The following is a 13,763-nucleotide window of genomic DNA, read 5'->3' as shown; positions in this document are numbered from 1 at the left end:
TTTGCTCCAATGTGTTATGTGTCATATATCAATTGAACTAACCTCTCCTTGTTTTCTCCTTTTTTGCATACACAAACATTAGAAATAAGAGTCCTAACATGGTACTCGTTTAGGATAAGACTGCTTTTTATATCAAGCATGTTTAAATTTTAGTTAATTGCATACGCATATGTACTGCACATCATTTTAGGCTTACCCCGGCATTTAAATGGGGCACTTTTAGGTCATATTTCAATTATTTTATTGTATATTTAATATGCTTTAATCAATTGTCATCATGCATTAATCTTAGAGGGAATGCCACATAGGGAATCCCACGTTAGAAATAAGCCAATTTTTGTCTCGGATATGTAATCCAATGAGACTTGCATGTTTACAATTTTGTATTGCCTAAGGGGTAAAATCCCGAGGTAAGGTAATAAAAGTGAAATTTCTTCTCAGATGGCTCCATGTAGAATGTTGAACCAGATACCTCGAGAACTAAAAGATTGGGAAAATAATATGAGACATGAGGTGAAAAGACTGTTCAAATATGTGGGACATTTACCGAGTCTTCTCAGCATAACCCCGAATGTTGCAATAATTCAAGCTTTACTTGGGTACTGGGATCCTGAAGGTTCTATTTTTCGATTCGATGATTGTGAATTAACACCAACTTTAGAAGAAATAGAAAGATTATTGCAGATACCCGGGAAAGGTTATCCTATGATATATCCAACTAGTGGAACAAGGGAACAGTTTTATAGGTTTTTGGGAATAAGGCAAGCTAGTATGAACCAATATCCGGATGCGAGATCGTGCCCGTTAGAGTTTCTGTATGAGCGATTTGGTGAAAGAGGGTCCTATGAACAGTACCAAACCGATTTTTTTCATAAGTAAAGAGCAATGGGTAGAGAAGCGAGTGCAAGCGCTTGGATTAGCTTTGATCAATTTGTTGTTGTTCCCGCAAAAGCATGGAAAGATCACATTTTCCACGATCAACATGGTTCAGAGCTTATTTTTAGGAATTAATGGAATAACCCCTACCTTGGTACCTCTAATCATTGCCGACATCTTCATGGCCGCTACTGAATGTCAAAAGAAGAGAGGTTTCTTTTATGGGTCAAATTTGATACTCCAAATATGGGCAATGGAGCATCTAGCGAAGAGAATGCTCAATCCTTTGGGATCTTGTCTCCCCGCAGAGAATTGGATCGAATCACACTGAGAAATGGTCAAAAAGTATTATTGAATTGCATCTCCGAGTCAGTTTATTCAAGAATTCGATAACTTGACACCTGATAAAATACAATGGGTTTTGGATTGGACAAAAGTTAGGGATCCGGTTTTCACGACTACCCAACATAGTTTTATCTCCCTAGCAGGCACTAATGGATTGGTCGCATATGTTCCGTAACGAGTCATGAGGTAATTTGGGTATCCACAAAGAATTCTGATAATACAAGGAATTGGGAATATTAGACTCAACACAGTTGCTGCGAATCGGAGCATGGTATTGAAAGATTGGGGAAATCTTCGTACTTTAGAGAACTTGCACTTGGATCAGGTCAACAAATTGGAACCTAAGGTCATTTCAGAATATAATGAGTGGATCAAACTGACAGTCGAAGAAGCACGAGAAAAGTCACAGTCCGCTCCCGCTAGCCCTGAAGAGTAAATAGACAAGCTGAAGAAAGAGCTCGAGGATTATCGATTGCAACTTATAGTGGCAGACCATGCCCTGGAAGACGCCCGAGCACAATTAAAATAGGAGACAAGAAAAACTGAAAAGTTGGAAAGAGCACTGGATGCATTTGATAAAATTCAAGAAGGAATTTGGAAACTTAGTATTGGAAGTTCTAAGGAGTCTCAACGTACTAGTTTAGCAAGGCATGAGAATTTTGTAAAAATGGTCAGCCGAACCATCAATGAAGCTGTAAAGTATGATTAAACTTGTCAGTGTTTAATGAGAATTTCTACTTTGATCTCTACATTCACTTATAGGTTTGAAATTGGGATTTTACCCCGAAGGTGTTGCATCATATTAGACCTACCCTTGGCAAAAAAGGGTTCCCCCATAGGACATGCATCCAAATTATTTAAATATCTACTGACTCATGTTTTTTTTTCTTTCTTTTTTCTTGAATAAATTACAGCATTTTGACAGAAAATTCAATCCTAAATCAGTTTCTTTTCTCCACTATCAGGTATTTTTCACAATAGCTACTCGAAAAAGTCCCATCATCACCAGGTCCCGAAGTAAAGCCTTGAGACAGTCTGTAAACATGAGTTCAGTACCAGAAACTTCAGAAAGATCTGTTGTAGTTACATCACCGGACCTCACAGCGTTGGGAGCTCAATTAAGTGAGATACTTGGCAAGTTCAATGAGTTAAATGCTGAAATAGCCTCGCAAAGGCGTGTAATTGATCAGTTGGTCGCCAGCAACAGTGGTGGTGGTGTCCCAAATGACCAAAAGCCTATTGATAATCACCCACCTGCACAAGACTATCAACCACCCCACACATCCAATACCCAAACACCTTTCTTTCCTTCTTTCCCTAACCCTCTTGAAAATACCTTTACCCGACTAAATTCAGACTTTTCCTATATGCATCCGAATTATGTATTGGTAAACCCAACCAGTAATCAAATCCCTCAAACCCATCCACAAACTAATCTGAACGTTCCCCCCAACCCTCAGGGACCCCACCACCACATTACAGAGCCTTTTGTACTGGATGCTACATCTCAAGAAAAGGTGGCAATAGAAGAACAGTCTACACCCATTGACAAAGATCTATTAAGAAGGTTGGATCGATTTGATGATTTTATGAAAAAGAATCAAGGGTTAAGCAGACATGGTGGTTTGGACTACGATGAATTGTGTCTTTTTCCAGATATTTAGCTATCGTTGGGATTCAAAACTCCCAAATTCAAAAAGTATGATGGAATTGGAAATCCTAAGACGCATCTCAAGATGTTTGCCAACAAGTTAGGTAAACCCGTGGATGATGAGAATTTGCCTATGCGTCTATTTTCGAAAAGTTTGGAGGGAGATGCTCTAGATTGGTATTCAAATTTGAAACCTGAAGAAGTCAAAACCTGGTTGGATCTATCAACAGCTTTTGTGAAGTAATATGAATTTAACTGTGAGTTGGCACCAACACGAACCACACTGGAGGGTACGAAAAGAAAGCCGTCGGAAGATCACAAGACCTACGCAAAGCGGTGGAGAAAGTTAACTGCCAAAGTGGAGCCTCCTATGACTGAGGAGGAGATTGCTCGTACTTTTATCAAGACTCACGATCCACCCTATTTTGAAGAGATTTTTTGCATGACTGGAAGTTCGTTTGCTGCTATCATTAACAAGTTAGAGGAGTATGATGAATTTGTCAAAGCGGGGAAGATTGTTAATGTATTTGCATTAAAGTTGCAATTGGATGCTTTACAAAATCAAAGCAACAGTGGGAAAAAACCCCCATTTAAAAAGAAAGAAGGAAAAACTGCTTTTGTATGGGATCAAGGCCCATCTTTCAAACCCAGAAACCATCCCACCTATTCTTTTCCTTACTCGTATTATACCAATCCTCAACCAGTCTACCACACTACTATCCAACCCCATCATTCCCGACCAAATCACTTGAATACCTCACCGTTACCTCCAACCCCACAACCTATCTTTCAAAATCACACTCGTCCCATTTACCATCCCAAACCAACCCTACAAAACAATAACCCTTCTCAAAATCCTTTTCAAACCAGTGAATTCAAACTCAGAAGCAATTTCGAACCTTCACCAACTTGAGCCGACCAATTGATCAATTATATGAGCAGTTAAAAGCAACTGGAAAAATTGGCACCGTTCCTCCCGAACTTTATCCCAAAGGCATTCCTCCAGATTATGATCCGCAAGCAATTTGTGCTTATCATTCTGGAAGTCCAGGTCATACCACTGGCAATTGTTGGGCTTTAAAATATAAGATTCAAGACATGATTGACTCTGGCGACATCCTTCTCAGAAGAAAGGGTGAACAAGGACTGAATGTCAATAAGAATCTTTTACCTGAGCATGGGAGCACTGTGGGAGTTATCATCGCTGATAGAGATTTTATCGATCCCACTCAATACATTGTAGATGAAATTGAGGTGTTTGATGTAATGGAGGCTGACCACGCCAGAATGAGAAAATTGTCTTCTGTTGAAAAGTCCATGATCAATGATAATGTTGAGAAAAAGTTGAAATCTTTTGTATTTGAAAAAGAGGAGCCGTTTATACCGGAAGGGGGAGTTTCTGAGGTTGACAAATCTCCTTTTATTCTGGATCTACCAAATTTTGAATGGGATATATCAGAGCCTGTCATTCTTGAATTTTCAGAACAAATGCCTGTCAATAACCTGCAAGAGGTGCCATGGAACTACAAGGAGTCTATTTTGCTGGTTGGAGATAAAACATGCTTAAAGGAAGATGTATCTACTATTACCACGTCTGGGAGAATCATGGAAAACTCTGATATTGATGTTCAATCCAGGGCTAAGGTTAAATCTCCGACACCCAAGCCTCGTGTGTCTGAAAATGAAGTTGTAGATTTTCTAAAGATGCTGAAGAGAAGTGAATACAAAATAGTGGAGCAGTTGGATAGAATGCCTGCTCAAATTTCTTTTCTGAATCTTCTCTTGATTTCCAAACTGCATAGAGAAGCATTGCTCAAAATTCTAAACGAAGCTCAAGTCCCTAAAGATATTCCGGTGGATAAATTTTCTAACATTGTGGGGAATATACTTGCTGCTAATCGCATTGCCTTCTCCGATGATGATCTGACTGCAGAAGGGATCGGGCATAACAGAGTTTTGTATATATCAGTCCGTTGCAATGGAAAGCTATTGCCGAGGGTTTTAGTGGATAATGGGTCAGCGTTGAATAACTGTCCGTGGAACACTCTCACCAAGCTTGGATTTCTTGACATTAAACTCCGTCCATCTGCAACTGTGGTTTGAGGATTTGATGGTTCAAGGAGGGAATCTATGGGTGAAACAAATCTGGTATTGGAGATAGGCCCTACTCAATTCCAAATTACTTGCCAAGTGATGGACTTCTCCAGTGTTTACAATATTTTGCTTGGAAGACCTTGGATACATGCTTCCAATTTAGTGTCATCTTCTCTGCATCAAATGTTGAGGTTTATTGTGAATGATCAACTCATTACTGTGTTTGCTGAAAATGACTATACCATGATCGTTGATGCAAAATTTAGTGGTGAAAACAGGAAAAGGACTCCAACTTCATCACATCACGTTGCTGACATCGTCTCTGTGGGATGGGCATCCAAAGATAAGTCGCCGGCTCAATCAGATTTGCCAAAGGCCAGTATTATGATGGCTAGGGAGATGATCCGAGGCGAATATGAAATAGAAAAGGTCTTGGGCGGGAATTACAAAGAATTTTGGAGCCAATAGAGATCCCAATGCAGAAAGATACATTTGGATTGGGATTTCATCCGACTGCTAAGGATAGGAGGGAAATGCAAGCTCGAAAACAAGCTGAAAAGAAGGGTAAGCAAACTTCCTTAAACGTCCCGCCGCTATGTCACACCTTTTCTCGTCCATCAGAGGTGATTATGCCAGAAACGAAGAATCCTGTGGAGGAGATTGAAGTGGACCTGTTTCAATTATTTGTCGGGGCTACTTGTGAGGAGGAGCCATCAGAGGATGCAGAATTTTTGCCAATTACCGAAGGAGTTATCCAGAATTGGACTGCTGATTATCTTTCCTTTCGAAGGAAATTTCGGTAAATTTAAGGGGATTGTCTTTTGTCTAGATCACATCCAGATAGGACAGTAGTCTGGATCTTTTGTTAAAAGAAATTGCTTTCATCTTTTAAGCCTTTATTCTTGTTTTAGTTAATATAGCTTGTTTTGTTCAAGAAAATTGCTAAAACGAAAATAAAGATTTGGGTTAAATATGTCTTTAAATAGCAATCATGTCTGTATATTTATCTTTTTGTGAAGTCTCGATGCATTTTGAATTTAATGAAATGAAAGACTTCTCCAGTATTTGCTATTTATTGATTACTTATGTTCTATTCTATTTTCAGATGGCCATAAATAAAATCGTTTGACCCTTTGGATGTCACCATTTTGGAATTCGATGGCTGCAATCTCGATATCTCTCATGAACTTGAAATCATGCAATCTGAAATTCAAAGCGAGAGCGATACTGAGGAAGAATTTGAGTCTATTTCAAGGGATTTAAAACAGTATGAAGAGAAACCTAAACCCAACTTAGAAGAAACAGAAATCATCAATATTGGCACTAAAACGGAGGTTAAAGAAGTTAAAGTCAGCATTCATTTGAATAAGAAACAGAAGGAGGAAATGATTGAATTCTTAATGCTTTTTCAAGATGTGTTTGCATGGTCATACGATGATATGCTAGGGATCTCTACAGACATAGTGGTTCACAGGTTGCCAACTGATCCAAATTTTTTACCTGTCAAGCAGAAACCACGTAAATTCAAATCAGAAATAAGTCTTAAGATAAAGGAACAAATTGTGAAATAGCTCAATGCTAAGATAATCATGGTGTCTCATTATCCCATTTGGCTATCGAATCCTGTGCCAGTGCCTAAGAAATTTGGGGAGGTGCGAGTATGTGTTGATTACAGAGATCTGAATAAGGCCAGTCCGAAAGACGATTTTTCTTTGTCAAACATTCATATTCTTTTGGACAATACTGCTGGACACAAAATTGAATCTTTTGGTGACTGTTTTGCTGGGTATCATCAAATCTTAATGGCAGAAGAAGACAGAGAAAAAATCTCTTTTATCACCCTATTGGGAACTTTTTGTTATCGAGTGATACCTTTCGGGTTAAAGAATGCTGGTGTCACTTATCAGAGGACCATGACTACCCTGTTCCATGACATGATTCACAAAGAGATGGAAGTTTATGTGGATGACATCATAATTAAATCCAAGAAGATTGAGGACCATTTGGTTGATTTAAAGAAGCTGTTTGAAAGATTGAGAAAGTATAATTTGAAGTTGAACCCTGCGAAATGTGCTTTTGGAGCTCCGACTGGTAAGTTATTGGGTTTTATTGTCAGCAAAAAGGGTATAGAGATAGATCCTACGAAAATAAAAGCAATTCGAGATATGCCCATTCCAAAATGTCAAAAAGACGTGAAGAGTTTTCTTGAAAAGATCAATTTCATTGGCCGATTCATTGCACAATTAACCTCTACCTGTGAGCCTCTGTTCAAACTGTTAAAAAAGAATGCACCAATGGATTGGAATGAAGATTGTCAGCAAGCTTTCGATAAGATCAAGAATTATTTGTTAAATCCTCCGGTCTTAGTGCCACCTCAGCCAGGGAGACCTCTGATTATGTACTTGTCTGTTCTTGATGAGGCTGTCGGATGCGTTTTGGGACAACATGACGAGTCTGGAAGAAAAGAACAAGCCATCTACTATCTGAGCAAGAAATTTACAACATATAAGGCTAACTATTCTTTCCTTGAGAGAAGTTGTTGTGCTTTAGCATAGGCAGCTCAGAAGTTGACATATTATTTGCTCGGTTATACCACTTACTTGATTTCTCGTTCTGATCCTCTAAAATATCTGTTGGAAAAGTCGATGCCCACGGGACATATGGCTAAGTGGCAAATGATCCTTTTCGAGTTCGACATTGTCTTCACAACACAAAAGGTAGTCAAGGGTCAAGCCATAGCAGATCATTTGGCAGAAAATCCAAGAGATGATGATTACCAGCCATTGCATACCTATTTTCCTGATGAAAAAATTCTGTTCATTGGAGCAATTGAGGACATGAGTGAGCAGCATCCTGGATGGAGGTTATTTTTCGATGGTGCGTCAAATTCTCTCGGAGCTGAAATTGGAGCAGTTTTAGTGTCGCCTGAAGGGAAGCACTATCCCGTTACTGCCAAATTACGGTTTCCTTGTACTAACAACATGGCTGAGTATGAAGCTTGTATTTTTGAATTATAAATGGCATTGGACATGAAAATCAAGGACTTGATAGCATTCAGTGATTCCGATTTACTTGTGCACCAGACGCTTAAACAGTAGGTAACTCGGGATTCAAAAATTATGTTGTATCATTGTAACTTGCTTAGTTTGGCCAGCAAATTCAGGAATTTGGAAACATATTCCCCGCACTCGTAATGCCTTTGCTGATGCTTTAGCTACTCTGTTTTCGATGATCCAACATCCAGATGAGCTGGTGATTGAACCTATATAGATCCAACTTCAGAATAGGCCAGCGCACTGTCTGGTTACTGAAAGGGTCATTGATGGCCGCTCCTGGTACAATGATATTAAGGAATTCATGAAAACGGGATCCTACCCTCCTGACGCTGATGCTGTTGCAAAAAATTTTTTACACAGAATGTCAGCAAGATTTTTCTTGAATGGAGAAGTGCTATACAAGAAAACATCTGATTTGGGCCTTCTGAGAGGCATCAATGAAGAGGAAGCCGATTATATGATGAAAGAAGTGCATAGTGGGGTTTGTGGGTCACACATGAATGGGCATCTATTGGCTAAAAAGATCATGAGAACATGATATTTTTGGCTTACCATGGAGCATGACTGTGTAGATTATGTTAGAAAGTGTATTAAGTGTCAAATGCCTGGTGATGTTATACGTGCTCCTCCTACAGAATTGCATAGTATGACTGCTCCATAGCCATGTTCAATCTGGGGAATGGATGTGATCGGAACTATTGATCCTCCTGCTTCAAATGGGCATCGATTCATCTTAGTGGCGATTGAATATTTCACCAAGTGGGTTGAGGCCACGACCTATAAGCATGTGACTAAGAAAGTGGTGTCGAATTTTTTGAGAAATAATATCATCTGTCGTTTTGGGGTACCAGAGACGTTGATCACTGATAATGCCAAAAACCTCAACAATGATATGGTAGATGGATTATGTGAACAGTTCAAAATCAGACATCAAAATTCTGCCATTTACAGGCCTCAGATGAATGAAGCCGTCGAAACCGCAAATAAGAACTTGAAGAAAATCATTCGTAAGATGACTGAAGCACATCGGGATTGGCATGAGAAGCTGCCTTACGCATTGATGGCCTACATAACTACTATCAGAACTTCTACTGGTGCAACTCCTTACTCTCTTATGTATGAAATGGAAGCAGTACTACCTGTAGAAATTGAAATTCCTTCCTTACGCATTCTGATGGAAGCTCAGATAGAAGAAGCTGAATGGGTCAGGGAACGTCAGGAGCAGTTGTCCTTGATTGATGAAAAGAGGTTGAATGCCGTCTACCATGGACAATATTATCAGCAACGAATGGCTCGGGCTTACAACAAAAAAGTCAAGCCCCGTTTGTTTGATGTTGGAGATAAGGTTTTGAAACGGATTCTTCCAATGCAAGATGAGGCTAAAGAGAAGTTTGCTCCCAATTAGCAAGGACCATTCATTGTTAAGAAAGTTCTATCTGGAGGAGCGCTTATTCTTATGGAAATGGACGGTCAAGTTTTTCCCCAACTAATCAATGCAGACATGTGCAAAAAGTTTTTCATTTGATTATTAAAAAAAAATTCTTTAAAAAATACTGCAAGAGACGGATTTCAGGCATACTTCCTCTCATTTTTCCATTTCGATATTCTATCCCTAATTTTTCTTCTTTCCTTTTGACTTTTCATAACCATTTTCCTTTTTCACTTGGCAGTCCTTTAAGATCACGAACCCCATACTAGGGCAATTTTGTTTCTTTAAAAGAGAGAGAGAGAGAGAAGAAAAAGAAAATAGAGAAAAAAAAAAGAAAATAGAGATTCGGTCAGAATTAAACTGGGGCAAATTTTATCTCTTTCTCACCCTAGATCGGGGTAAGTTTTGAAAGAATGCTATCTCAAATGATTACAAACCCATCATATGATCCGCTGTCAAGCCTTTTAAGCCTTAACCTTTCCTTTGCTACTTTATCCGATCCTAATCACAAGAACCAAAATTGCTGAATTTCATCTTTTGCAGTATTTTGAAAAGTTTTTTTTTCTTAATCAACTAGCAAATGATGTAAATATAAACTTTTCTGAAACATGTCAGAGAAGATTGTCTCACTGATGTTACTCATTATCAGAGTATGACTGCATTGATACAGTTGGGGTTAAAATTGTCTTGTCTATGTCTCTAGGTGAAAACCTGAAAGGGCACCTTCTAAAAAAAAAGAAAAAGAAAAAGAGAAAAACAAAAACGAAAAACAAAAACAAAAACAAAAAAATGAAAGAAAGAAAAAGAAAAAGGAAAAAAGAGAAAAAATAAAGAAAAAATAAAGAAAAATGAAAAAAAAAGAGTGGGGGTAACCTTAGTGAAAACCCAAAAGAGTGCTAAAGTAGGGTTTTGAATTACAAGAGGATCAACAACAAAGAAGAAGATACTGAGGTCTGAAAGCTGGTGACTATGTTGATTTGGGTCTCTTTCATACTGTTGTTCTTTTGCCGACAATGAATTCCAAAATGGATGACGTCGAAGGTGTCAGATGAAGCATTTGTCCCCATCAAAGGCCGTTCTCTAAATATGAATCCAACTATTGATCCTTTGACCTATATTCAAAAAATTCACCAATTTTGTTTTACCATTTTATTTTATTATTTTATTTATTTATTCTGTATCATTACTTATTTCATATTAGCATTATTGCATGATTAATAATACATTTTTTATTTGTTTATGTTTCTCATTTATTGGTCTCACTCAAAAGACAATCTCCTATAATTTATCCCAAAGGAGTCATGAATTTGAAAATCCTATGATAATAAAGTATGGTCAATTGACATTGGGCAGTTGCAAAGATTTTGAAGGGGTTGTCGATCGAACTTAAAGGAGCCGATTTATCGATATTGAAAGTCATGTTTACACGACTCTCAAGGCAAAGGGATCACATGGTGGTGGCAGTGTTTCTGTCACGATTGTTTCTTTTTTTTTTTTCTTTTTTGCAGAAAAATTATATGACACAATACTGGGTTAGCTAGCATGATTTAAACTGGGGCAAACGGTAGAAGGATTGAACTCCAAGTTTTGCTATACATGGAAAAAAAAGTTATTATTCCCTTTCTTTTAAAGTTTGAAAAAATCAAAAGAGTTGCAAGTCGACCAGGTAAGTTTTCTTGGTTTATTACCTCCTAAGCAACATGCATTCTAATTTTTCAGTTCAATAGCATAGAATTTGTGTTGTCATTTTTACCATTTTTAATTTCGGCAGGCTCGGGTTTTATCCCATTGACCGTTTTATTTTATTTTATTTTATTTTATTTTCGTTTGGCATGGGTTTTATCCCTCCAACTTTGGCAGGCTTGGATTTTATCTCACTGACCGTTTCTTTTATTTTCGTTGGGCATGGGTTGTATCCCTCCAACCTCGGCAGGCTCGAGTTTTATCCCACTGACCGTTTTTTATTTTATTTTCATTGGACATGGGTTGTATCCCTCCAACCCCAGCAGGCTTGGGTTTTATCCCACTGACCGTTTTTATTTTCGTTGGGTATGGATTTTATCCCTCCAACCTCGGCAGGCTCGGATTTTATCCCACTGACCGTTTTTTATTTTCGTTGGGTATGGGTTTTATCCCTTCAATCTCGGCAGGCTCGGGTTTTATCCCACTGACCGTTTTTATTTTCGTTGGGCATGGGTTGTATCCCTCCAACCCTGGCAGGCTCAAGTTTTATCCAACTGACCATTTTTATTTTCGTTGGGCATGGGTTGTATCCCTCCGACCGTTTTTATTTTTGTTGGACATGGGTTTTATCCCTCCAACCTCAGCGGGCTCGGGTTTTATCTCACTGACCATTTTTATTTTCGTTGGGCATGGGTTGTATCCCTTCAACCCCGACAGGTTCGATATGTTTATTTTGTTATATCTGCCATGTTTTGTTATAACCAGTATGTCTGGTTTCTTTTGTTACCCGGTAATTGACTACATTTTTGGAGCCGAAGTGCTCGTGTGTATATTGGATTTTGACCCGATTGGAGGTCGGGAAATTTGTATATCTTTTGGTGTGACTTTGTAAATTGATGTAAATATTCGAGTATTATCTTTTGCACCTGTCCTTGTGTGCTTTTTGTATATTTGTTTTGTGCTTTGTGCGTTTGAATACTAAGCGCACGTTATGCTTGGATCCATAGACTTTTGGCACTTAAATGGCCTCCGGTACTCGAGGTAGGGGTAGAGGGCGAGGAAGAAACCCTGAACTGGAACATGAACAAGAGCCAGACCAAGTAGCTACAGCCATCCAACGAATGGCTGACTTGATGGAACGTATGGTTGACCAACAGGGTCAGGGCCACGGGAATGCTGCTGGAAACCCTGGAAATAATCCAGGCAATCACGAGGGAGAGGACCGTGCTTTAGAACGGTTCCAAAAATTCGCACCCCCCAAGTTTGTAGGTGGATCTAACCCTGACCTAGCAGAAAACTGGATGGACCGTATGCTAGATATATTTGCCGCACTTAGGTATTCGGAGGAGCGGCAGATATCTTTTGCTGTTTTCCAGTTTGAGGGGGCCGCTCGAGCCTGGTGGAATGTAATCAGAGCTAAGTGGGAGCGGGAACAGACTCCCTGGACATGGATTAACTTTACGCGAGAGTTTAATGAAAAATATTTACCACCCATCGTACAAGAGAAACGGGAAGATGATTTTATCCGTTTGCGTCAAGGGACACTGAGCGTAGCGGAGTACGAGACCCAGTTCACAAAGCTCTCCCGTTTTGCCCCAGAATTGGTGCTAACGGAGCGAAAACGAATCCGCCGCTTCGTTCAAGGTTTAAATGTGGAGATCCAGGAGGCACTGGCAGCTGCTCAGTTGGACACGTTTGGCCAGGCACTAGAAAAGGCACAGCGGATTGAGACAGCTAGGGGACAGGTAAAATCCTTTCATGAGAGGAAACGAAGACAACCCGATTCGAGCCATTTTGTGACTGGACAGAGCTCGCAAAGTGAGTTACCTTCTAAAAAGAGTCATGGAACAGATGGTCCCCGACCCGCAGGAACCCTAAACCAGGGTAATTTTGGAAGAGGTCGAGTAGGGCAAGAGCCCCAGAGGAGTGCACAGCGTGGAGGGCCAAGTGCAGGCGTTAAGCCAATCTGTGGTTTCTGTGGGGCCAATCACACTGACGAAAACTGTTGGAAGAACAGTTCGATCCGAAGATGCTATAAGTGTGGTAGTGCAGAACATCTGATCGCCCAGTGCCCTAAGTCACAAAAGGAGAAACCTAAGCCACCGACTGAAGAAACTACAGCTAAGCCGTCAAATGCAGGGGAAAATCGACCCAAAGGGCCAGCCAGAGTCTATGCAATGGGTCGACCGGAAGTGACTAATCCTTCAGCGGGTTTTGAAGGTACGCTTTGACCAAAGAATTAATTTCGAGGACGAAATTGTCCTAAGTGGGGGAGATTGTGAGGCCCCAGTTCGTTCTACGTTGATATATTCATTAATTGGGCGGTAACGTTTGGTTTTGGGAGTAGTTCGAAAACCCTAAGTAGGGATTAAGATTTAAACCCTAAGTTCCGGTTAAGATTGAAAACCCGTTTTTCTACATTTTCTTTATTAGAAAATTCCCCAGATAATTTTTATTGAGTAAATAGAGTTTTTAGATGATTTTTCTAGTATTAGTTAGTTTTTGAGAAATTAAGAACGTATATCGGACGTGGGACCCACTAGTGCGAAAAGTTCGAAAAATTTCGGCCAACTAGGTTAAGTTCTGAATAATGCATTTAATTTATCGGGTGTTATGAGATAATTGAAGG

The 13,763-nt window shown here is 39.4% G+C and overlaps 2 protein-coding genes across 2 annotated transcripts; both read left to right on the top strand.

Moving 5' to 3' along the window:
* Positions 1–3,242: 3,242 nt before the first annotated feature.
* On the top strand, positions 3,243–4,975 carry LOC113705846 (uncharacterized). The gene is made up of 2 exons (XM_027227754.2): positions 3,243–3,491; positions 3,815–4,975. The coding sequence occupies exons 1-2, from the start codon at positions 3,243–3,245 to the stop codon at positions 4,973–4,975; spliced, it is 1,410 nt and encodes a 469-aa protein (XP_027083555.2).
* A 2,651-nt stretch (positions 4,976–7,626) lies between these two features.
* On the top strand, positions 7,627–8,560 carry LOC140013430 (uncharacterized). Its single transcript, XM_072062707.1, has 3 exons — positions 7,627–7,966; positions 8,112–8,218; positions 8,249–8,560. The coding sequence occupies exons 1-3, from the start codon at positions 7,627–7,629 to the stop codon at positions 8,558–8,560; spliced, it is 759 nt and encodes a 252-aa protein (XP_071918808.1).
* The last annotated feature ends 5,203 nt before the right edge of the window (positions 8,561–13,763 follow it).

This window comes from Coffea arabica, chromosome 8c (assembly GCF_036785885.1).
Source record: "Coffea arabica cultivar ET-39 chromosome 8c, Coffea Arabica ET-39 HiFi, whole genome shotgun sequence".
Lineage (NCBI taxonomy): Eukaryota > Viridiplantae > Streptophyta > Magnoliopsida > Gentianales > Rubiaceae > Coffea > Coffea arabica.
The sequence above is the reverse complement of the archived record's forward strand: the minus strand, read 5'-3'. Positions and strand labels throughout refer to the sequence as shown.